Source organism: Bombus terrestris, chromosome 3, assembly GCF_910591885.1.
Source record: "Bombus terrestris chromosome 3, iyBomTerr1.2, whole genome shotgun sequence".
Classification (NCBI taxonomy): Eukaryota; Metazoa; Arthropoda; class Insecta; order Hymenoptera; family Apidae; genus Bombus; species Bombus terrestris.
The window spans coordinates 14,592,195-14,617,697 of NC_063271.1; the positions used below are offsets into that span (position 1 = coordinate 14,592,195).

At 26.1% G+C, this 25,503-nt stretch overlaps 5 protein-coding genes and 1 pseudogene across 16 annotated transcripts; 3 read left to right on the forward strand and 3 right to left on the reverse strand.

Moving 5' to 3' along the window:
• Positions 1 to 101: 101 nt before the first annotated feature.
• LOC100649398 (NADH dehydrogenase [ubiquinone] 1 beta subcomplex subunit 3) lies at positions 102 to 1,449 on the reverse strand. 3 transcript variants are annotated; one of them, XM_003402274.4, is made up of 2 exons: positions 1,320 to 1,449; positions 102 to 542 (listed from the first exon to the last, which is right to left on the reverse strand). In XM_003402274.4, exon 2 carries the CDS (start codon positions 521 to 523, stop codon positions 206 to 208), a length of 318 nt encoding a protein of 105 aa, XP_003402322.1. In that variant the 5' UTR covers positions 524 to 542; positions 1,320 to 1,449; the 3' UTR covers positions 102 to 205. The 3 variants fall into 3 exon arrangements, with proteins under 3 accessions (XP_003402322.1, XP_012173949.1, XP_012173950.1); XM_012318559.3 differs by lacking the exon at positions 1,320 to 1,449 and adding an exon at positions 1,216 to 1,312; XM_012318560.3 differs by lacking the exon at positions 1,320 to 1,449 and adding an exon at positions 1,018 to 1,153.
• A 935-nt stretch (positions 1,450 to 2,384) lies between these two features.
• LOC100649980 (fizzy-related protein homolog) lies at positions 2,385 to 4,719 on the forward strand. The gene has a single exon (XM_003402278.4). The coding sequence runs from the start codon at positions 2,645 to 2,647 to the stop codon at positions 4,103 to 4,105; it is 1,461 nt and encodes a 486-aa protein (XP_003402326.1). The 5' UTR covers positions 2,385 to 2,644; the 3' UTR covers positions 4,106 to 4,719.
• A 1,444-nt stretch (positions 4,720 to 6,163) lies between these two features.
• LOC125384638 lies at positions 6,164 to 9,684 on the reverse strand (annotated as a pseudogene).
• A 908-nt stretch (positions 9,685 to 10,592) lies between these two features.
• LOC100649864 (DNA-directed RNA polymerase III subunit RPC7-like) lies at positions 10,593 to 11,507 on the forward strand. The gene has a single exon (XM_048414697.1). It carries the CDS (start codon positions 10,728 to 10,730, stop codon positions 11,334 to 11,336), a length of 609 nt encoding a protein of 202 aa, XP_048270654.1. The 5' UTR covers positions 10,593 to 10,727; the 3' UTR covers positions 11,337 to 11,507.
• A 531-nt stretch (positions 11,508 to 12,038) lies between these two features.
• LOC100652179 (WD and tetratricopeptide repeats protein 1) lies at positions 12,039 to 20,659 on the forward strand. Of its 6 annotated transcripts, none has more exons than XM_048414690.1 (14): positions 12,042 to 12,689; positions 12,897 to 13,027; positions 13,175 to 13,286; positions 13,435 to 13,821; positions 14,004 to 14,121; positions 14,236 to 14,415; positions 14,652 to 14,755; positions 15,009 to 15,136; positions 15,211 to 15,291; positions 16,519 to 16,661; positions 19,015 to 19,159; positions 19,247 to 19,439; positions 19,562 to 19,790; positions 19,893 to 20,659. In XM_048414690.1, the coding sequence occupies exons 1-13, from the start codon at positions 12,624 to 12,626 to the stop codon at positions 19,763 to 19,765; spliced, it is 1,992 nt and encodes a 663-aa protein (XP_048270647.1). In that variant the 5' UTR covers positions 12,042 to 12,623; the 3' UTR covers positions 19,766 to 19,790; positions 19,893 to 20,659. The 6 variants fall into 6 exon arrangements, with proteins under 6 accessions (XP_048270649.1, XP_048270647.1, XP_012173935.1 ...); XM_012318545.3 differs by having other exon boundaries at positions 12,042 to 12,391; positions 12,572 to 12,689; positions 19,562 to 20,659; XM_012318547.3 differs by having other exon boundaries at positions 12,042 to 12,330; positions 12,572 to 12,689; positions 19,562 to 20,659.
• On the reverse strand, positions 20,288 to 25,463 carry LOC100652062 (Bardet-Biedl syndrome 5 protein homolog). 5 transcript variants are annotated; one of them, XM_012318549.3, is made up of 9 exons: positions 25,439 to 25,463; positions 24,502 to 24,565; positions 23,004 to 23,152; positions 22,669 to 22,718; positions 22,469 to 22,596; positions 21,157 to 21,292; positions 20,987 to 21,088; positions 20,695 to 20,886; positions 20,288 to 20,612 (listed from the first exon to the last, which is right to left on the reverse strand). In XM_012318549.3, exons 1-9 carry the CDS (start codon positions 25,446 to 25,448, stop codon positions 20,409 to 20,411), a joined length of 1,035 nt encoding a protein of 344 aa, XP_012173939.1. In that variant the 5' UTR covers positions 25,449 to 25,463; the 3' UTR covers positions 20,288 to 20,408. The 5 variants fall into 5 exon arrangements, with proteins under 5 accessions (XP_012173939.1, XP_012173945.1, XP_003402342.1 ...); XM_012318555.3 differs by lacking the exons at positions 24,502 to 24,565; positions 25,439 to 25,463 and adding an exon at positions 25,184 to 25,432; XM_003402294.4 differs by lacking the exons at positions 24,502 to 24,565; positions 25,439 to 25,463 and adding an exon at positions 24,128 to 24,243.
• Between the last annotated feature and the right edge of the window lie 40 nt (positions 25,464 to 25,503).

Consider the following 25,503-nt stretch of genomic DNA (forward strand, 5'->3'; position numbering starts at 1 on the left):
GGTCAACAATATATTAAATAAGAATATATTCCTTATGTTATATGTGAACCAAGAACTGCATGTTTATTGGAACTGAGTGAAAGAATTCATTACTCTCATCATTTAAATCTCAAATTATAATTTATTTCTAAAGCTATAATACATATAACAGTAATTTAAGCTATTTAATATTTTCTGTGTGTACCAAATATGTCTTTATATAATATTAATGATGATCATCATTGTTATGATGTTTATTATGATGTTTGCCATAAGTAATTCCAAAATATTCCTCTACACCTATTGTTACTAAAAATGCTGCAAACCCGACTAGCATACCCCTGGTAACTCCCTTAAATACTCGTAAGAAATGTGAATTACCAGGTAGTCCTGTATAACGCCAAACTTCATTTCTTAACCAAGGATCCTTCAACCCAAGTTTAGCTAGTTCCTCTTGAACCATTTTAAGCTGTGGCACATCTTCTACTTTGTATATATCAGGACTTGGTATTTTTATCGGTGACCCATGACCATGACCTCCCATTTTTTCAAAAAAGTTGTATCTGGAATTAAATTATTAATTTATAATTGAATATTTGAACAATAATCATATGTTACAAAAAATACTTGAAATATAGGGTAAACAAATCTAATTTATAAATGCTATTTTTAGGTAATTAAAACAGATGGGAATACATAACTTTGTTAAGTCAGGCATTAAAATTACTGTAAGGTCAAGTAAATATATACATAATACATAGCATGCTTTTGTATACAAATACAAAATTTTATATAAAATACACTTGTAATAAGATGAATTTAAAGACCTCATATATTGTATAATTTGGAAATACAATAACAAAATATAAGTGAATTTATTATTAATATGAAAATGTATTAGTTTAACACATTACACGTAATTTTCCTGAAAATTTAATTTGTTTATTATACAAAATTTATGGTCAGAATAAAACAAAAAATTTAAAAAAATTATCTAATGTAAAACAAAATTGTAGTTATTGAATAAAATTATTTAACCTTTACATCAACAGAACAACTTATTGTATGTATACAGTTTCAAGCACGTTTCGCATTATGCTTAAAATACAAACACTTGATATTTTTATATTAATTACTAATAATTTATACAAAAGAAGTTGTACAGCTTATGTAAGCTACAAATTGAGTGTTAAGGTTGGTATATTACATATAATTTAAAAGCAAAATCCTTATTACCGTCATTTTACAAAGTTAGTTTGATTTCTTAAATAAAGATAAGAATGGTATTTACAGTTTTACAAAAACGAAATATTTATACATACAGAGAGATGTATACATACCTTTAAAAATATCTAAAGATTGTTCGATTATACAATATGGTAATATACATACATATACACACGTCAATTTTGACGTATGCCGCATGCGCAATTTTGTATCTTGGATGTGAATAAATAAAATTTTTACTTCGTTAAATAATGCATATTTTAAATTATTCTTACAATTAAACACATTTAAATTTTAATAAAAATTATGAAATTATTCACAAAATATAATATTTATTAGTAATTTCATAAATACATATTTCGAAATAAACTAAACATTTATCTTAAATAAACATATAATTTTTTAATTATATATTGAATTAAAACGTTAAAATTTATTAGCGAACGTTTACTATTCATGGATATCCATTGAATCATGAATTTTGAGTTATTTAACTATCAATATATATACGAAGTATATACGTACAAAAATAAATATATAATATATAAATATGTGCAGTATATTTTACGTAAATCACATACAATTATGATTTATATGATACTTAATTTAAATTCTAATAATTCTAATATAAAAATATTTTATATATCAACTACTAATAAAATTACAACAATATTTTTGTATGTCCTTAAGCATTTATACATTTTATTTATAAAATTTAAATTATATATTGTATATATAAGATATACCAATATATAATTTATGATGTAAACGTTATTTCGTTTTTATTACATGAAAGAAAATAATTGCACTTTTAATTTCCCCTAATTGTAATTTAGAAGGGCAAATAACTAAAACAATAATTTCTAAAACGTTACTTAATGTTATTAATTTACATTATTATAGCGCAGAAGTAGATATAGTATATGATTGGTTCTATCATTGAATATATTATGATATATAAAATTTGGAATCAACTTGATAATGATAATACATAATATTATTGCATACATAATATATATATTATTATTATTGTATACATAATATACACATAACAAATGACGTATCTAAATTCTTCATTTATATTCTTTAAAAAGTACGTTATACAACAACATTTTACTGTAATTTTGTTAGTAGTCGCTAGGTGGGTACTCATTCGAGTACAGCTTTTTACACAGTCACTTGCCTATCTGTTTTTAAACATAGCGCTTTGAACTAAGCTTTTCGATTGGAGAATCACGTTCAACCTCCTTATTTCCGCATCAAAAATTTTCCAAGTTGACGTTGAATAGAGATTCTACGGGACAGTTTGCTCAATTTCATCAGTACCGTGTTTTGTATGAAAAATGACAATGGACGTGCAATTTACGTAATCTAAAGAAGAACAATCGTGTATGGCGAATAATTATGTGAGTAAATGTGAAAGAGTAGCATTAAAAAAATGTTTCACCACGAATACGAGAAACGGCTGTTAAAGTCAAACAGCGAGAGCCATATAGATAGTCTAGCAAGTCCTGGACTTCACCCATCAGTATATTTTTCGCCAACTAAAATGATGAATAATAGTTTCGATCGATTTATACCAACACGGTCAGGCAATAATTACCAAACAACATTTTCGATGATATCAGAGAACAATCGAAATGGTATAGTCACAAAGAAGACTCGCGAGAATGGAGAAAGTAACCGCGATGGTATTGCCTATTCTTGTCTCTTAAAAAATGAACTGCTTGGAGCAAGCATAGAAGATGTAAAAGGACAATGTGAAGAACGAAGAGTATTATCACCAGTGGTTACCAGAAATCTTTTTAAATACATTACACCTACGAAAGACCACACACTATTAGATCAAAGTTCACCTTATTCTTTGTCACCATTGAGTGCCAAAAGTCAAAAACTTTTAAGATCTCCAAGAAAAGCAACAAGGAAGATTTCCAGAATACCTTTCAAAGTACTAGATGCCCCTGAACTGCAAGATGACTTTTATTTAAACCTTGTTGATTGGTCTTCTCAAAATGTTCTCAGTGTTGGTCTAGGTAGCTGTGTCTATTTGTGGTCTGCATGTACCAGCCAGGTGACTAGACTATGTGATTTATCCAGTGATGGTAATAGTGTAACATCAGTTGCTTGGAATGAAAGAGGAAATCTAGTTGCAGTTGGTACACATTTGGGCTATATCCAAGTATGGGATGTAGCTGTGAGTAAACAAGTAAGCAAGTTACAAGGACATAGTGCGAGAGTTGGAGCTCTAGCTTGGAATGGTGAAGTTTTATCATCTGGTAGTAGAGATAGGTTAATATTACAAAGAGATGTTAGAACTCCTTGTGTTGTGAGTGAAAGACGTTTAGGAGCTCATAGACAAGAAGTCTGTGGACTCAAATGGTCTCCAGATAATCAATATTTAGCCTCTGGTGGAAATGACAATCGTCTTTATGTATGGAACTTACATTCCCTTTCACCGATACAAACATATACTGAACATCTAGCAGCTGTCAAAGCTATCGCATGGTCTCCACATCATCATGGCCTTTTAGCTTCTGGTGGTGGTACAGCAGACAGATGCATTAGATTTTGGAATACACTAACTGGTCAACCAATGCAGTGTGTAGATACTGGTTCTCAAGTTTGTAATTTGGCTTGGAGTAAGCACAGTTCAGAACTAGTCAGTACACATGGTTATTCTCAAAACCAAATTCTGGTGTGGAAATATCCCAGTCTAACTCAAGTTGCAAAATTAACAGGACATTCATATAGAGTTTTATATTTAGCTATGTCACCAGATGGTGAAGCTATTGTAACTGGTGCTGGAGATGAAACTTTACGTTTTTGGAATGTGTTCAGTAAAGCACGTAGTCAGAAAGAAAATAAGTCTGTATTAAACCTCTTTACTAGTATTCGATAAATTAATATAAAAAAAATTATGATATTATGTATAATACATAATATATGCACTATTCTAGTATTCTGAAAAATTATAAGATATATAACGTATATAACTAATAATTTACAAACATTTAGTTATAAGTAAAAACATTTTGAAATTTATTAAGATTAAGTTTATATGCACAGCCTATTGTTCATTAATTTTTATGTGCAATAAGTTATTCATAAAATCATGCCCTTATAAGGAAAAACAAAGATCATATATAATTTTTATGTATTTTTCACACAAATAGTTTTATGTCCAAAGCGTTAAAATTTATATTTCAAGAATGCAACATCTATTTTTTTAACATTTTTTATATTTTATCTTATTACACAATATTACATACAGATAATTAGTCATTTATATGTTTTATTCATTTTAACAAAATTCAATGACTAAGTATTTAATAATTTACTTTAGATATACCGTACTGTAAAACATAAGGCAAAGAAAATGGAATATTATAGTATTGTTATTAATTTTGAATTGCAATATTGCAGTTTCTTTTAAGGGCATATTATACACTGTGTGTGCGCGCCTGTGTGTGTGTAAGAGAGAGAGAGAGGGAGATTCCAAATATTTATAATTTTTAATTTTTTATAAAATCTACAGATTTTCAAAGAATATTTCTTACAACCTTATCAAAATTTATTATATATATGAAATTTATATAGAAAAACTTATATATATAAAAAGGTTGTATTATAATTATCAATTATTTTTCCTCCAAAACGACTTATATTAATTTATATTTTGCAGCAGCAAATTGTACAAATAAATTGAAATATGATTTATAAAATAAATTCATTTATTTATATAAAAATAATATATTGATATATACTTACCTGTATATTCTAAAAGAAATTAGAAAACAGTTAATAAAAATACTATAAACATTCTAGTGCAGTAGAATTTAAAATTTATATTGTATAGTTCTCAAAGAGTATGTATAATCTATTTTCCCAAATCTTAAAAAATACTTTAAAGTATATGTAAAAGGAAATAAATATATTCTGACATTAAATTATGATGTGATTTTTTTATAAAAGTGTTTGTAAATTATATGACCTTATTGTATCATAATTGATATGATACATTGGAATGAATTAATATAAGTGCATATATCAGTAATTTTAAATATTATTGTTTTCTTTTTTAAATATTGATATGATACTATATAAGATTCTAATATCATAGTAATATTTAAATGGAAAATACAAAAAACTATAGCTTATATTTTGTACAAACTCAATTTAGAAATAGAAATTTAAACACTAACATATATGGAATGATTACGCTTAGTTTATGAAATTATGATAAATGTATATTACATTCAATGTAAATATACATATACACATAAATATTACTCATATTATTCAAAATATGGAAAAGATGTTTGATTTAGAGGAGAAAATACAATGTTGAGTTTGAACTTTTTGAAAAAGAGATATATGTAATTATTACACACAATTGCTGTAATATTTTAAAACATTCAATAAATAAAATACATAATTATAACATAAATTCAAATCAATGGGAATATCCATATGTATATGTATCTACATTGCCTTATGTTGTTAAATGTATAAATATACAGTATATTTATGGCTGTCATGATTTTTTAGGAACTTTTAGTAATCTAATAAAAAAATGTTCCAAACAAATGTTGATCAGTCCTGAATCAATAACAAGTTGCAATGTAAAACTAGCTTGAAACCTTTTTTTAACAAAAAGTTGTGGTCATCTGCACTTTTTGGAAGTTACGTTTCTCCCAGAACTGCTTGTTTTCAATAATTTACTTAAAAAATCATTCTAAAATATAAAAAAAGCTCCTTATTAACGTCTAAATTAAATGTAAACAAATTTCGATGATATCTTATAATTGAATATAAACAGTAAATACACTTGTTATAGATTCCACTTCTGATTCATTACATATAAACGTATTATCATTAAATTTATTTTAAATGCATCAGTACAACAATTATTATACAAATATTTATAAATTATTTATAGAGATATTCGTAATTAGATAATACATACATGCAGAATTATGAATTTACAAAATTTAAACTTCGAAGTGTGTTATTAAAAGAAATAGATAATAATGAGTAAATGTCAATGATGTTTTAAGACATATATGGTATTAAAAAAGATATATAAAAATGAAGAAGACACTAAAGCACTAATACTGAGCATATTTCTAAATATTAACTAAACTATTTACTGATTATTCTTTATTCAATGCTTGAAATATTTGTATTTTAATAATACATCTTACAAAGCACAGACTCACAATCATTTTTATACACTTATCTTCAGATTGTATGATTATATTGTTTATATTTAAAAAGTATATAATTGAATTCTATTATAAAAACATAATTTGATATATGTATATTTAAAGAAAATTAATTTTTTAATTATATATAAGTATACAATCGATAATGAACAATTATGTTTTAAAAAAATTACTTTTTTAAATTGCATATGTTGAAAAAATTTCATTCATCTTGAGATTTCTTTTTCTTTTTTTTTTCTTTTTTTTTCTTTTTTCACTTATAACTTTTTCTTCATTTGTAAATGTAGTCTCTTCAATCTCCTGAGCCTCATCTTTTTTCTTCTTTTTCTTCTTTATTTGCTCTATAACAAAAAAAAAAACAATTTTGTATGTATATTAAATTTGTACATATTATATTTTCTACTTGTAATTTTATTCATATATTATAGATTTAAAATTCATAAAATAGATAAAATAAAAACTAACCCCCTGATATCCCAGGAATATTTTCTACTGCTTTCTCTCCTTCTTCTTCACATTTAAAGGTTGATTCAATATTATCTTCTATATCCTGTACTTTACTTTTTTTCTTCTTTTTCTTTGTCAGAACTTCTTCTGACTGAGCTACTTCCTGAGTTACTGATTCATCTACGCTGTCACTAACTTCCTTCTTTTTCTTTTTCTTAGGCATTTCTTCATCTGGCTTTGTAATTTCTTCAACTTGCTTTGTAATTTCTTCATCTAGCTTTGTAATTTCTTCAATCAGCGTTTTTTTATCTTCAATTTCAAAATATTTTCTTTTTCCATGTCGAAGAGTTATATCCTCATTAACAGAATACTGAATATATTCAGTTTTAGTATGATACTTCTCAAATTTGGTTTTTGCTTTACCTGTACCACTAATTCTACGAAAATTCCCTTCTTCTAAAATCCTTAAACGTGCTTCCAATTTAGCTTTATGTTCAGCACCAAGATCAAAGCTGCCATCTTCTCCTAATGCATCTACTCTAGTTGCTAATGAAGCTTTAGCAGCTAGCGTTCTGGACATCTTCGCCTTGTTTTTTGTTGAAGATTGTCCAACAAGTTGTGCATGATAAATTAAACCATATTTTGGTGTATCTTTTTTTGACTTTAATGCTCTAAAGAGAGCTTTTTCAGCACCAAGTATTTACACAATAGATGCTGGATGCTTAGCAAGATTAATTAAAGACCCAGCATGTGAGATTAAACGAGCTCCCACTAACTCTCCAACAAGAACAGCTAAATTTGGTGCCATTGCCATCATTCTTGCTTTAAGACAAGTATATAATTGTGTTCTATATTGAGAAATTTCAATAACTTGATCGCATAAATATTGAATATTTAAAATATCATCTTCAGAGATTTCAGTTCCCATAGATATCTCAGCAGCCTCTTTTACTTTTTCCTCTACATCTTCTGATAATATATCAGATAAATCTGAATTTATAGTATTCTCTCTAGTTCCAATTACTTTTACTGTTTTAACAAATACTATATTATCTGTAATAATCTTTCCAAGTTCTGGAAAGTACCAGCCATACCATTCACGACAACGCATAACATAGTTATTTAATTCTTTGTCTAAATCATCCAACAAACAAACAGCTTGTATTATCATAGTATCAATTTTATCAGGTGAAAATTTCAATTTGTACCTAGAAAGGCTATGTGCTAAACCTAATGCCATTGCTGTTATTTCTTTCTTAGGTAAACCAGTCAATAAACTATCCATCTGGCTTCTTATACATCTCATTAATTCTTGTATAGCAGTATTACTGACACAAGACAAACTCAGTTTATCCTTTATATCATTACCTAGCTTAGCGTCAGCTATAGCTAGTTATTCTTGAAATTCATTGCAATGTTTTTTAAGCATCTTCTTTAATGAATTACAAAGTTTACCTTCTACTGCAGCAGTTGTAGCTACAAGGGCTTCAGTAGTGTCGGAAAACTTTTCAAAGTGTTTCAACTTCACTCTGTAATGCAAGATATTTAATATTAAAATTAAAATTAAAATTGTTCTGAATGCAATATCTTGCACTATCGAATTTGTTACTTCTATTAAAGGTATTAATGCATTTTTTAACAACAGAAATTATCAAAATTATTATAGTGCAAAATTAAAGTCAAAAACATCAACTTACATCTTACTAGCTGCTTCAGGTGTTTCAAAATCATGATAAAGATTTTCTATTTCTGTTAACTTATCTTTATCAAGTAACTGTAAGAAACAAACAAGATTTTATGGTACATATTTAAACCAATAAGTTATTTACACCGTATTTAAAACATAAGAAGATACTTAAATTGTTAAAATAAACCTAAAAATTATTAGCAGCACGAATACGTGCAACATTTTTTAGGTTAAGTATTAAGTTACAGCTTTTAATATAATTTACCTTGAAAATTGCATATCCCGCAGGAGTTTCAAATAACACTAACATTTTGGTTAATTTATTTTCGCGGTTAGAAATATCGTATTAATGTTTTTAACCATTTTCACGTTTATGATAAAAGGCGCCAACTAATTAATTATAATTTCATAAAACATCCGTAAGCAATAAGCACACATGTATACATAGCCATGTATACATAAGTCCGGCAACTGCAATGGAAGGGGATTGATGAGGGTATCATCATTTTGGTATCATATTTAATTATTAAGCTGCATAACGGTGCTGTCATGAAACTTCCAAAACCACAAGTACATGTCATCATTCATCAGTCATCAATGAAAATTCGCTAGGGAAAACCGTCTGAAAGTTGAGTTACGGAAAATCAACATCGAAGACATTAAAGTTTTCTTGTCTTCCATGTTGATTTATCATGACTCATTTTTCGGACGGTTCCTTCTATACATTTGGTTTCGGTAGAAATCAAGCATGTCGATCGAGTGTCAACATCGAAGTCTGTTTATATGATCGTGCTTTCACAGTATATGAGTTTATACAATCGTAATATGAACTATGAATGAAGTAAATATAGCGTACTAATAAATCATACATTAGTTATTAATTTTTATTAATTTATTAGTTATTAATACACGTACAAGTATACAGTATTTTTACAATACTGATCTCCACGCCTTAAGACTAGTATTTTTAGATTCTACTTGAATTTTACATTCTGTAAGAAATTATCGTATCATGTAAAAAGAAGTTACAAATTCGGTGTGCTCAAAACGAAGTTCAGTCGCCGTAAGTTAAATATTTTATTCATAGAAAATAAATTTAACATGTTCGAAAATAAAATTCAAAAGTTGTACTAAATGTTGTACATAATATGAGTTACATTATTATTCAGACATGATGATATTTAAAGTATCATTGATGTATTTATAATAATATTAACAAATCTATATTAACAAATTTTGCTTCTTGATACATTAAAACAAATATTACTGTTGTTAAAAATATGTATTTTATTTATTTAATATATTCAATTTAAGCTTTCTTACATAATCTGACTATTAAATATTACTGAGATTATATCTATGTATCATATTATAAACTGAAGATTGAGTATATTACTGAAGTATATACTAAACTATATCACTACTCATGTTCTTGCAGAGATCAGTTACAAATATGTAAGACAGAATTAGCTGCTGAACTCTTCGATTTTGTCAAATATCGTTCTTATTTCCTGATTATTAAAGTAAAAAATAGCTTATAGTCCAAAATGTCTGAAATAATTTTCTAAAGTACTGATATTTCATATTTTTCATACTCACATTTAAGCTGAAAAATTACCAGAGTAATTAAACACATATATTCTTGTAACTACTAATAAATTTGAAATAAACATTGCCTTTTTCTATCCTACTGAATATAATAATAAGATAAATATATAATACTATCATGGCGGGACATGGCAGGGGAAGAGGTTGTAACGTAAATCACGTCAAAGACCAGGACACACACACCGCGGGCAGGATGGTATCACGATCGGCATACTTCGAACCCGATGGACCGATGATGGAGACACATGGCGGCCTTGGCGACAATGTATATCGCCGAAGTGCCTAAAGGTTCATCTATGTCCTAACGGTCCTTCCACCAAATGTTCTAGAAGCGTAGCAACGGTCACGTACGCCTACAGGGTAGTGGGGATAATGAGGGATGACAAACAAAGAAGGAACAGATGTCACCGAAAGTAAAAATATTGTGAGAGCCTCAGTCTCGAACGGTCACGGCTAGAGCTCAGAAGTGTCTTATAGGTGTATAAACGAGGAAAAAATAGTTTTCTTCTTTTTTTTAAATTTCTTTTTATTTTACGTGACAAGGTAAACCTTCCATGTCAATTAGTACGGAACAATTAGGCTTTGTTAAAGGAGAAGCATTACCTCCACCAGTCTTACAACCTGCATTAAAATATCCCCTTTTACAATATAAACCACTGCCTTTAAATATTACTAAAGAAAAGATTTATTTGTTAGAATTAAAGAAAGGATATGCAGAATATATGAGAGAATCGCCTAACAATGTTTTGCCTTTAGTAACTAAAAAAAATATTGAGAGGTATTCAGATCGATATCAAGACTTGATTACTGATAAAAGTAGTTATGAGAGTAGGTATGATTGGAGCAGAATGCCTGTAGAATTAAAGTCTCAATTGCGAAAACGTAAAGGACAAAAATGTGAGAACCCACAGACAAAACGTAAGAACATTGAGATAGAGTTGCAAGAATTAGAAAAAAAAGAGAGTTTGGAACAAAGTGATGCAGAAGAAGAAGAAGAAGAGGAGGAAGAAGCAGAAGGAAAGGATGATGAGCAAGCAGAAGATGAGGAAGAAGAACTAGATGAGGAAATGGATGAGGGAACTGATTACGCGAATAATTATTTCGATAATGGAGAAGGTTACGATGATGAAGACGATAATTTAGATGATGGGCCGATTTATTAAGATAGTTTCTACAAGAATCAAAAATTTCCATTTCAGATACTATTTTATTTAAATACCATAATTTTTTATCTTAAAAATTACTTGCTAAGATTCTTATCTTTGTTTCAATTTAGAAAATTTGATAATTTTATATGTATGTGAGATGTAATTTTATCATATATATATATTATATATATATAAAAGTACATAGAAATATTTTTAAATAAATAGATCACTTAAAAAAGATACAAATTAATCTTTTCCTAATTTTTCCTTGATTAAATTAAATTATTTATACTTTATAAAGTACAGATTAATACATTTTATGTTTCATAATAATATTAGAAACGTTTATAAACTTTTTAACTCGTTAAATTATCAGTATATATACATATATTAATATTTAATACAATAGAATATGTGCTTGTATATTGCATAATAGCAGTAATAATAATAAATCCCATGACAGGAATAATAATAAATATAATAAATGTAAATACTTACGTGAATATTATGTGGTATATGAATTTGTTAGGTTTTTGTTAGGTTAAAAATATAATGACATTTAAAATATTTATTGTCAAATTAAAAGGATTCATAAACAAAGATATACGTACAGATATATTTTACATAAGTGAAGAAAATTTAATATATAGATCAGATTTATTACTATTCTAGATTAATTTAATTATTATAGATGTCAAACCTGAACAGACAAATCAAGTAATAGAGGACACGTAAGAAATGAAAATGGAAGCAAGACTTGATATACAGAGAATTATATCTCCACATCAGTTGTTCTAAAAGATAACAAATAATTGCAAAATTGGTTCATATGTGATCTCAAAATAATGAATATGATACATAAATAAATATATGTATATATATAGACATACATATATATACATATATCAACTATACGATAGAATGTGATAAAGTACAAAAGTTATGTTAAGTTCATGGTATTGTGTAAAAGGACAGCAGTGCAAGAACGTTTCAATAACATTTTGATGATGTATGAACAAGTAACGACTTATTAACCGTTTTGTATCTTGTTTTATCGCGTTAATTTTAAGTTAAGTATTCTTGTCCGGCTTTCGGAAAACTAATTTTTACACTTTCAATACAATAATACCTCTATATGAGAGGTTATATTTTACAAAACACATAATTACATACATTTACATCTTTTACTAAAAAAGTTCAAACGTAATATATTAAATAAAAATGACAATAAATTTTCTTATGATTTTCAGAGGATATTTAATTTTTTTAGTACAATAAGTGATATATGAAATAAACATAGAAATGCTTCCTAACATACATGATAAAGATTACAGAGTTTTGGATTTAGTACGTCAACGTGAAATACGGGTACGTTAATATATATAATAATATATAATTACGCATTTCTTTATCTATTTATTTAGTTGTAAATATATTAATATTTATTATTTCTTAATATAAGTTTAATAGTTTTTCATAATGTTTTTATATGTTAGTATAAACTTTATTATTTTTTAAACATGCTTTATATAAAAGTAAATTGATGTTTAATTCTATTTAAATTATTTTATTTAGGATTCAGTGGCATATGCAGTTTCTCAGAAGTTACATGTGACAGAAAATTTGATATCCCGGTTAGGACTTGAAAAAGAATTAGTTGGTCATACAGGATGTGTTAATTGTTTAGAATGGAATGAAAGTGGGCAGTAAGTATTTTTTAAATAACATAAAACACAGTCATAGACTAACATCATAGAATTATTGAGAATAAATGTAAATATCTGTAGATAATGAGAAAATTAAATATAAATTAACTATAAGTTATATGTTTATGTATTAACATATATTTTTAGAATTCTTGCTTCTGCATCTGATGATATGAATATTATATTATGGGATCCATTTCGATATGAAAAAAAGTTAATACTTCGTACACGTCATCATGGAAATATATTTTCTGTTAAGGTAATTTGATATTATATATGTAATCTTATACTAAAATCTTGTACTAAAATTTTAATTTAAATAGTTATTAATTCCTATAAGTTTTAAATTCTCAGAGTTTTGGAGATCAACAATGAGAAAAGAATACAATCCTTTTTCTGTTTTGTAGTTCATGCCAAAATCAAATGATAGGATATTGGTATCAGGTGCTGGAGATGGCAAAGTACGAGTTCGTGATCTTACGCTTCTTGAACCAATATTTTCATGTAATTGTCATATAGGTCGTGTAAAACGTATTGCTACTGCGACTACTGTACCTTTTCTTTTTTGGAGTGCTGCAGAAGATGGTCTTATTTTACAATATGATATTCGTGCTCCTCATAGTTGCAAAAGCAATGACTGTAATAGTGTATTAGTAAATCTTGTTAATCATGCTGGTCGATATGCAGAAGGCAAGTGTATTTCTGTGAATCCAAAAAAACCTGAACTAATAGCTATTGGAGCCAATGATGCATATATACGAATGTATGACCGTAGAATGATTAAGCTTTCTCAGGTAATTACAAAACAAAAACTAAACATTCAAGAAATTTATGTATAAAAATAGTTTTATTTGAAAGAGCCTTATTCTTAAACTATGATATATTTGAAATAAACTAAATAAACACTAATATAAACCAACATTAAATGATTGAGCAAGAAAAATTAATTTTTCTTTATATGTTGTTTTGACGATAGGTGCCTATTTCGTCTCCACATAATAACTGGACAAGAGGAAATGTATGTATACGTCTAGCTGGTGGAGGTGATCCAGATGAGAATGTACCACTGGGTTGCGCACAGTACTTTATCGCGGGTTCGTTCGTACGATCAGAAATAGCGTACGCGACTCCTTTACCCTTATCTTCCTCTTTTGTTATATATTACACGATCACTCTAACGAAAACTATTAATGTTTGATATTGAGCAGGCCATCTGCATTCTCGGCAACGTGACAGTAATAGAAGTCTCACTACTACATATTTAACCTTCAGTGCTGACGGAAACGAGCTACTTGTTAACATGGGTGGTGAACAAATTTATTTATTTGACATCAATAATCCAAAAAATTTGAAGACTTGCTTTGGTTACTCCTCAAATATGTATTTGGGTAATGATTATAATTATTACAATGTTTTATATTTTGTGAATTATGACTTTTTAAACATTTCGAAAATATAATAGGAAATATATATAAATGGTTATCATCATAAAATACCAGTTATAATTGGAATAATAACTTTTATATTAAATTTTATATTGTTCGCTATCTACTACAATCTTAGATAAATTAAGTTATATCTTAAATTTATACGCAACTTTAAATTCGTTAAAAACTGCTAATAGGAGATTTTGAAAAGTGCAATATGGCAAATCATGAAGATATTACAGATTTTACTAACAAAAACATTAAGATCCTACCACCACACGTTGAAGAATTAAAACGTCAAGTAAGTTTACTCGTTTTATATAAATTCTATTTTATAGTTAAAAATATAAAATAAATAATTTTCTTTTATTGAACAATATTTTAAACAATGATTATAATAAATTATTATAGAAAAAACGGTTAAAAATTGCATAATATTAATTTGAAATAATTTACTCGATTTATTTAATTAAATAATTCTTTATTATATTTGAAAATAATTAAATGAGTTAATTATGTTCCTTTTCTTCTCTTATTATTGTTTCTCTTTGTAGGCAAATGAAAGCTTTGAACAACAAAAGTACACATTGGCAATTAATTTATACAATAAAGCAATCTGTTATTGTCCTACTGCTGCTGTGCTTTTTGCTAACAGAGCTGCAGCATATATGAAAAGAACTTGGTATGATCTCTTCACTATTATACTTTTTATATTTTTGGATGTAGATTTTGAATAGAGTTGTACATAATTTACAGGGATGGTGATATATATGCTGCTCTTAAAGATTGTCAAACAACATTGCTTCTTGATCCTGGACATGTAAAGGCTCATTTTAGGTAATAACGATCTGTGAATATATGTACATATATGATAACATATTCAGATTGATTAAATGTAATATGTATAATATAATGTTGTATACAGGATGTATCTTCTAAGATTAACCATCATTTTTCAGGCAGTTCTAATTTAACAATAATACTGTTTCATTGGCCATGATTTACAGCTATTGATCTAACTTTTGTTCAAAACATTTATTTAGCATATTATTCGAAATGTCTGGAAATTGGTGATTAATTTTAGAAGATTTAACATACATGTAATATGTATATTGTATGCAGAGTGTGTCATATAAGATATGCCACCTGAATAACACTTTCAATTATGGAAACAAGATAAAATGTTTGAAACAAAAGTTATTTGGCCCCAACTAATATGAAATGGTAAAAGCTTTTTAACAGATGGACATGCTTAGAAGATTTGTAACATTATCTCTTTTGAAACATAATATTTCGGTTTTAATACCAGAATCATACTCAATCAATTCAAAATGTATGGATATGTTGTTGGTCTCTTAAAATTCTTCTATAACTGTATGCTTAAAACGTAGAACGAGGTAGTTAAAGCCGCTCAGGAAATCTGTCTTGGTACAAACATAGTACTTGCCTCATATATTCGTCATCTTCACTGTAAATGAAAACTATTTTTGTGAGCAACTAAGTGATTGCGGATTTTGTCATTAGGTAGTATTGACAAAATACGCAATCACTTAGTTGCCAACCCAATATATCTACTTTTCTGTTTTCTGAATGCAAAAATGTAGACTAATGACAGTTTAAAGATGTTATCATTTGAAACTTAATATCAGTTTCCTACTCGTATTACTATTTACATAACTGTGAAGAGATTTTGATGATAAATGTCTTCACAAAATTTGTTTACATTTTGTATTGAGTATGATTCTGTTAATAAAGTCAAGAATACTCTGTTTTAGAAACATTCATCATGAATTTTAATTTCTCATATATTACTGCGTCCGTAACCTTTAATGATCTTGTATGACTAGGGTCATTATCTTGAGGAACGGTACAATTATAGATGTCCAAAAACATATAGTTTCATTTAAAAAGATGAAATTTCAAATAACTTTTGTTTTAAACATTTCTTCTTACCTCAACAACTGAAAGTGTTAGACAGATGGCTTGTTTTACGTGATTCATTCTGTATACATATATACACATATGTGTACATACATATATATATACGCATATACATATTTATAGATTGGCTCGTTGTCTCTTTGATTTACATCAATCAGTTGAAGCTGATAAAATAATTAAAGAATTTCAACAAAAATTTCCGGAATATGCATCTAACTCTGCGTGTAAGGCATTAAAAATGGATATAAAAGAAGCTATAGATTCTGGTATGTCTTTTTTCGTTACATTATATTCAAGGTTGATGTGATATGTATACATATACATATTTTATATATGTATGTATATATATACATACATATATATATATATACATATACGTATGTATATATATATATATAGGAGGTTTTTACTAAACTTGTTTCAGATTAATTTTTTTGAATCTATGATAAGAACTTGCAAATTTTTATATTATATTTTACACAAAAAATCTTATTTACTGCAAGAAAGTTATTGAGAGTAATATTAAAGTGTAAAAATGAAGTTTATCTCATAAATTTTTTAATAAGAATGGGCATCTATGAAATACGAAATTTTTATTTTCATGTTAAACTGGATATTTTTTATCTCAACAAGTTTTTACAGTAATCTGTTCTTTGAGACTGGAGGATTAAAGTATTATTTATAACTAAAAAGTAGTTCAGTTCACTAAAGAATTAGAATGAATTAATAATTATTACTCATTTAATACATAACATATTTGTCTACCAAGCACAAGAAGTTTTATTAATCACAATAAATAATGATAGAAAAGTGGAATAAAAATCCTTTTATTCTACAACGTTTATATATTGTAGTAGAATTTCATTATATCATCCTTATATTATATATAATACGTAATATAAGTCTAATAATGTCATAACAGTCAATAAAAATATACAAACAATGTACATAATATTCATAACATCCATATAAAAACAAATTTGGAATATATACTAAATATATTAACATTAAGAAAGAAGTTAAAAGGGATTCTATGAGACAAACAAAGTATTCAAAAACATATCTTTCTCCTTTAAATCCATTTTTCTGAACATTGTATATACATACACGTATGTGTACATATATACAACACATATATACATATATATGACATACAAATACATATATACATACATGTATTGAAATCACATATAGACAAAGAAAAATATTTTGTAAGATTTCTGATTTTGTGAATAATTTTACATATGATTTATTCATCTTACAGTTTCCATTGATAAATAATAAAATTCTGCTTATTAATTATTTCAATATTACGAAATATTGCCTTGTTTAAGAAAACAAACATTTAAAAGGAGTATGTTATCTAGTTTCATTTTTACATGTATCCAGATATAAAATAGTATTCAGTACACCATATTGATATCATTTAATTCTAGTATAATAAGCAGTGATATAAATATAACATAATATGTCACTAAAAATTTTACCTACTAATGTATTATTTATATTATTTTCAAGGATTACTTGCCTGGTACAGCTAAAATATTTACTAATAGCGATATCATAACAAAATATTTTCTCTCATTCTTTTAATTTTTTTTTAAATTTCTAAATTCTCCCAAATTTCCTAAATGAATAAAAAACATAAGATTTTATTTGGATATGTAATTGTATGTAGTATTGTCGCGCATATTTCCTTAAAACAGACATTCATGAATTTAACTATTAGATTATACATTGTTTCTTTATATTTATGTATCTTTTATCTCTTCTTCTAGCTCTTCTTCTAGATATATTTATATCTGTTCACTTTGACTTCATAAATAAGTTTGCATGCTTTTTAATTATTAATAGTATCCTAATTTAATTCTAAAGAAGTTACTATTTTAAAAATTTGTTAAAAGTGAAAAATATTTAGTTTAATATAAAAATTAATATTATATATTACATACAATTTACTTGCATTAAATATATTAAAGGTATTTTCATCTTTACTCCTCCATGTAGTTTCATAGGGAATAAGATCTTCTTATGGTGAATGAAAGAAGTCTCAAGGTCCTATTTCTTTCATAACGTCACAGATATTAATCTATAGTAGAATATATATATTGGGGTGGCAACTAGGTTATTGCGGATTTTGTCATTAGGTTGTATTGACAAAATCCGCAATCACTTAGTTACTAACCCAATATCCTTTAACAAAACATCTTAAAAATATACATAATACAACAATTAAATCTATTGTTTTATATTATGGACATTGTAGAATATAAGAACTATATAAAATTAGTGCTTTTTCTTTAAATTTTTATATTTTTGCACATCAAGTATAACATTTTAAGGTAATTAAATATGAAAAAATAAAATAAATATGTATTCAGTACAAAAAGTATTTTACAGTATTTTACAGAAATATAAAGGAAAAGTAAAAGAAAGCCATTTGACTTAATATACCTTTTATATTTTATAATATGCACATGAAATATGAATGAATCTAAGTATCACATCACATTTGTTGTCACATTTGTTACATAATAGTATACTAACAATATATTTTTTATGTTCATTCTTTCAAAATATTTTTTCAATTGGTAATTAATGTAATTATTATACAATCAGGTAGAGATATTGATATGAATCAATTAATGATTCAAATATCAGAATATGAACAAGAATGGCGACGTAATACAATTGATTACAAAATGAGGTTTTGTGGGCATTGTAATACTACAACTGATATAAAGGAAGCTAATTTCTTTGGGAAGTAAGTACATTTTAAAAATAATTCATAAATAATTTTGAAAGTTTATTAATTAGTAATGCATTTATAATTAACAATTTTTTCTTTAAGCAATGGTCAATATATTGTGGCAGGATCAGATGATGGATCTTTCTTTATTTGGGATCGTAATACCACAAATATTATACGTGTACTAAGAGGAGATGAACGCATTGTAAATTGTCTTCAACCTCATCCATCTACATGCTTACTAGCTACTAGTGGTATTGATCCAGTAGTTAGATTATGGAGTCCTTTACCTGAGGTATATGTTATAATTACTTACCAAAATCTATTTTATTTAAAAAAGATAAATAAATAAGGATTGATATTTATAAAATATTTAATTAATTTTAAGAACTATATTCGAGTATTTATTTGATGTAGGATGGTAGCACAAATGAAAGAGAAATTCAGAATTTAGAAGATGCTGCATCTGCAAATCAAATACGCATGAAAAGCGATCCATTTGAAGTAATGCTTATGAATATGGGATATAGATTTCCTGTTCAGCAGGCTGAACTGAATGAAGATGGTGATGATAATCAAGATCAATCAATTGTGCAACCTTTAAATTGTAGACCAAGTTAAATTTAAAGACAAAGTCTGAAAAGTGGTATGAAATTGCAATTAAACAATTAAAGATTTATTCAGTGTTATATTCTAGAATACTAATGCTTTAATTCCAATTATCTATTTTTTTATCAATTCCTTATAGACGTTGACTTTTCCATAAATAACCTATCAAAAAATATTTGGTAAAGTGTTAAAAATATAAATTTTGAAAAGAGAAGAAAATATTTGTACTAAATAGTTGCGAAATTCCTATCATCGACTTCTTTTATATATAATAAAAATGGGCATAGATATGTGAAGAGATAACACATTAAAAACAGACAATAGTTGTGGTATAATTGATTGTATTTTACACACATAATACTTATATATATATGTTTATTATATCTATGTTTTTTGTATAAATTTAACTGCTAAACATTAAATGGTTCAAAGAAATGAAAATTAGGAAAAAATGTAGAATAATATATTCTATTGTAATAATTTTTTTACATTAATTTAAAATGTTATAATTTTAATTTATAAATAAATAAAAAATTAACTTTTATATTTATTTTATATTCAAAGTTTATGTGATGTATTAGCATTAGTTATGTTCTAAATTTTATATATATAAAGTGCTGTTTACATAATATTTAAAGTTTATTAATGTTATCAGTTAAGTTTGACGCACAAGTTCCCATAGGCTTTGTAGTGTACTAGTTTCTCGAGGTTCTTCTGCTGCAAGACCTAAATAAATCGAAAAAATAGGTTTCCTTTGATTTGAACCTTCAGAGAAATAATAGCCAAACACATTTGAAATTTCAGGTTGATTGTCTTGTATCTCAGATTGTTGTTCTATGTTTAATTGTTGTAATGGAGCCTGTAATAATTAATGGATAATTAATAATAACATATTTATTTATTCAATGCATTTGTTAAAAACTATATTAGCATAATATTACCTCATGTTCAAATGTATAATCAATACCAAAAATAGGAGATTTTTCAAACGCTTTTAATAACATTAAAATTTCTTTATAAACAGTATGAAGTTTTTGGATAGGATTTACTTGAAATCCTAATATATATCCTCCACTGGATTCTGTACTAGTAACGACTAGGGTTGGACCAAATTTTGAATTTTTAACAGTAATCTATTAAAAAAAAAAGATCCTCCTTACTATATTTTTTATTAAAAATTTTTAATATGTTCTTATGTATGTACTACATATATTACACAATATATGTACTTACATTTGCTATTATAAGATAAGGAATTGATATATTGAATTGATAATTCATATCAGCAAACCAGACTAAACGTATATTTGTTACAATAAAAGTTCCAACATTTCCCTAACAAAATAAATTTTAAAAATATATTTTTTTTAAACAGTATAAATTATTACAAATAAGAATTCAACCTGTTCTAATGATAAATTCCAAATATCTTGCAAAGTTGAATGAACTGTTTCCAGTGGTAGTAATGTTAATTGCTTATCATTAATTATCCCACTTCTCAATTTAATTTCTCGGTAAATTTTGGATGAAACATATGCTCTGCAACGTTTAAAGTATTGTTTAACATTTTTTTCTAATTACTTTAATTAATTACTTAATTTCTATAGTTAAATTTTAACTTCACTATAGATAATAAGCAGATAAAGACCTTTCAAATTACATATATTTGTTCTTTTTTAGGAAAAGTTCTATTAAATCAAAATCTTGATAAATTTTATTAAATAAGTTAGTCAAATAACGAATTTATATCATTGTACTTATCAAATTGTGGTAAAGATATAGAACTAATTGTTTTCTCGATAAAGGTCTCCTCTGTGTATAAAATATATTACATAACATACTTACTATTATTAATTAATTATTTCCTACTTCAATAGAAATTCTTTTTTGATTTATTTTTTTATTTCTTTTTCTACATTATTTAATTAATTTTATATTTATTCACTAACCAGATAAACTACACTTTTAATTTATACAATTTTTTAATCTTATAAATTTATTGTATATTAGTAATATATATTGTTGTGTATTTTATTTTGTTATTATACGTATAGTTCTACAAATTGGTTTAAATCTGTTAAAGTATGCATAAGTTATAGGAATATTGTCATTGTTATTAGGATTGTAAAAATACTGTTTTCTAATAAATAATGAATAAAAAACATACAAGTATAATAAGATAATCAAAATGCATGATAAATCAAAATATATGAATTTATCCAGAACACAAAAGCAATGACTAAAAAAATGTAAATAATGATAATAGGAAAAATCCAAGTAAAGTATCATATGTCATATTTTGTAACAGCTAAATTTTTATAAAAATAATTTTTTCATATTTTCAATAAATATAAAAAATAATAAAAGCTTCTATTTAAAAAAAAAAGCAGGAAAATATCATTTTAAAATTAGATACAAAATTCAATTTTTATTAAAAAGAGTTTAACAAAAATCTATTTAAAGTTATTTACCTCAGACATTATGCTTTTAATTTAAAAATAAAAATAGAACATATGAAAGTGTTTTTATTATGCTTAAATATTATTTACACAATCCTAATCATTTAAAATATCCTACATCCTGATGTTTGTCTTAAATATAAATATCATTTTAAACAATATCATGTTAAAAAGATCGTTTTAAACAATATCATGTAATAAACAATTTGTATAATAAATAATACAAAAATAATAATAAATTTAATAAAAAGTGTACCTGTAAACACCAATAACAGATGTATAATGTCTTGTACTTTTTAAATCTTGATTTGTAAATAGAAATTCATATCTGCAATGTCGGAAGGAAGCTAAAATATGTAACGCTTGCACATGCTTTCCTTGCAGCTACAAAAATGATATGCTTCCATTAATTGCAAAACAAAAATAAAAAATGATGACCTCTTAAAGCATACTAACACTATGTATAGTTTTAGTATTTATTGTTATACAGGTGTTATATCCAATACCTACAGAAAAACATATTTATATGTGATTTATCATTTTTATCATACTTAAATCATACTTTATCTTTATATATGTGTATATTATGTACATAAAAATATTATATTTATATATCTTAAATAGCATTAATAAATTTCAAAATTATAAAATTTAACTTTAATTATTACAAATATGTCAAAAATTTTATTTCACATTAATAAGCATGTGTATGTTTCAGAAATACATAGTTATAAAAATGATTATAAAAGAATATTTGATTCAATGATTTGAATCACTAAATTAATTCATACTTAGATTGATCCTGGGAAGAAACGAAGAGTGCCATATAATTCTGAGATTAGTTATTATAAGTCTTCCAGTATCTCCTGCATTTCCTTTTGAATCTTCTATTAAGTCAAGTTTATCAACAGTAAATTCGCCCAATCGTAGCTGCATATGACTAATAAAAATTTCGGACTTTATAAATAATGGACTCTTCATTATTGTTTCTTCGCATAATTTTATATAAAATATTAATTTATATAGTGCTATTCATTTTAACTTTTTTAATTTTCATTTTGATCACACATAAATGCACACGCACGCACTCACTTATTCATATTCTTAATACATATCTACTTATACTCTTACCCTAATTTAGTTGTTAATAATTTTATAAATGGGTGTTTCGTTTAACTAGAAACGGTGAAATATCTTATAAGGAATTGTAGTTATCAAAACTTATTTTTACAAAAGTTATTTGGTGTATAGGGAAATATTAGATGAGACAAACCATTTTTTTGACAAATTGATCTTTTTAAATGGAACCCTGTATTTTTTATTCATAATATGATAGTAGTTGTTGAGACAAATACAACCACCTACTGCATGATGTCATTTCATATCGTAGAATGTCATAAGTTAAATTTGAAGGTCAACGTAAATCAGTAGCTGAGTCCTATGTAGTGTCATTCGGTAGCGTTAGGGCATTAGACAATGCAGTCACGTAGGGTTCAGCCACCGATTTATGTTAATCTTCGGATCTAATTTATGACATTTTACTACATAAAATGACATTGTATCGCAGGTCGTTGTATTCGTTTCAACAAATACTATCATGTATTTGAATAAAATGTACGATTATAGATAAAAATATATAGGATTTCATTTAAAAGAGGTTAACTTATCTTTGATACTTCCCACACTAATTTTAATTTGTAAAGAAATTATTCATGCCATCTAATGTCTCCCTGTATACCAAACAACTTTTGTAAGAACAATTTTTTAATACCTTCAATTCCTCGTGAGATATTTCACCGTTTCCAGTTAAACGAAACACTCATTACAGTAAATTTCTATTAAAAATATAAATAAAAAATAGAGAAAATGAAAATACGTTTATAATAATTATATTTAAAAGTATAACAATTATTACGTGTAAGAAACATCAAATCGAACTTCATTATCTTGCCACATTTTTGCTAAAAATATAACAATGTACTGTACAATTCAACTATCATAAAAATCAATATCCTTACCATATCTACAAAAGTGTAATACTTAGTATACTTGTTAGTATATATATAAGCATTTAGTAATCTGAAATATTTCCAGACTTCTATTGATTTATTAATTGTCAAGTATGAAATGAAACTAATACAAAATAAATAATTAATTCTAATTAAAAATCGAGAAAAGTTTCAACATTAATACTATATTTTATTATTTAATTTAACACCATTCCAATTCGTGATTTCAAAGATCATTGAACTTGTTTTTATAAAAAATAAATATTAATTCAATACATACAAAAAAATGTCGGTGATCTTGAAATAAAACACGACTATCTTGGGGAACTTCCTTTCTGTTGTCGCTATATAAACGCATATGTTTACAGTGAGAAATAAACGTATTCATACGGTACGTTAGAATATATAAATAAAAAGAGAAATATTTTCTATATTATTAAATATTAGGTTGTTCGGGAAATAATTTCGTTTTTTCATGGGAAAATGGAAAACGATCTTTTCATATTTAAACAAAATTTCATTTTGTTATACAAGTCTGTTAATTTTAATTCAAGCACCTAAATTATTTTCGGTCATTTTAACGATTTTTTCAAGGTCATCGTATTATTTTTCATTTTAACATGTATTTTTTATAACATGAAGTGGTAGTCGGTGTTAAAATAAGTTCAACGACCTGCACATCATGGCGAAGAAATCAGTTTCAGTTTCAGTTTTATTACTTCTGCATTCTTCAAACTGAAACTGATTTCTTCGCCTTCAAGGTCACTTCAAGACCATGATGTGCAGGTCGTTGAACTTATCTTAACACCGACTACCACTTCGTGTTATAAAAAATATATGTTAATATGAAAAAAAACGATGACCTTGAAAAAATCGTTAAAATGACCTTTATACGATTTTTTTACCACCATTAGTTGCACGCCTTAAAACCATGTACATTTTATTTAGTCATTTTTTCTTACTTTTAAAAATACTTTTAAAATTAACACCCTATATATCGGTCATTTTGTTCCATTGCTTTTCACCATCTTCCGGACAATTTCAAATTTCCACGTTCATAAAAGTGCTTCTCGCTGTTGTCAAAAAATTGAAGCAAGTGATTTTTATTGCGCTTCAATTGAATCAAAGTTTATACCATTCAGAAAAAAGAGAACGGAACAAATGATCAGTCCGATGGTGCAAAATCAAGAGAGTATGCTGAATATGGTAGCACATACAAAGATACATATCAATATGTGTCCTTAGTACATATCTATAGCTAACACTGCATGTCTGTTTTGAC

What these genes read in the sequence shown, in the direction of transcription:
- LOC100652062 (XM_012318549.3), bottom strand. An exon ending in TCTTCCCAGGATCAATCTAA is followed by an intron (nt 22,719 to 23,003) that starts GTATGAATTAAT and finishes GTTTTTCTGTAG; the next exon opens with GTATTGGATATAACACCTGT. An exon ending in TCTGTTATTGGTGTTTACAG is followed by an intron (nt 21,293 to 22,468) that starts GTACACTTTTTA and finishes TAAACGTTGCAG; the next exon opens with AGCATATGTTTCATCCAAAA.
- LOC100649980 (XM_003402278.4), top strand. Translation starts at nt 2,645, where the DNA reads ATGTTTCACCACGAATACGAGAAACGGCTGTTAAAGTCAAACAGCGAG.
- LOC100649864 (XM_048414697.1), top strand. Translation starts at nt 10,728, where the DNA reads ATGTCAATTAGTACGGAACAATTAGGCTTTGTTAAAGGAGAAGCATTA.
- LOC100652179 (XM_048414688.1), top strand. Translation starts at nt 12,624, where the DNA reads ATGCTTCCTAACATACATGATAAAGATTACAGAGTTTTGGATTTAGTA. An exon ending in TTGAAGAATTAAAACGTCAA is followed by an intron (nt 14,756 to 15,008) that starts GTAAGTTTACTC and finishes TTCTCTTTGTAG; the next exon opens with GCAAATGAAAGCTTTGAACA. An exon ending in GAAGCTAATTTCTTTGGGAA is followed by an intron (nt 19,160 to 19,246) that starts GTAAGTACATTT and finishes TTTTTCTTTAAG; the next exon opens with CAATGGTCAATATATTGTGG.
- LOC100649398 (XM_003402274.4), bottom strand. Translation starts at nt 523, where the DNA reads ATGGGAGGTCATGGTCATGGGTCACCGATAAAAATACCAAGTCCTGAT.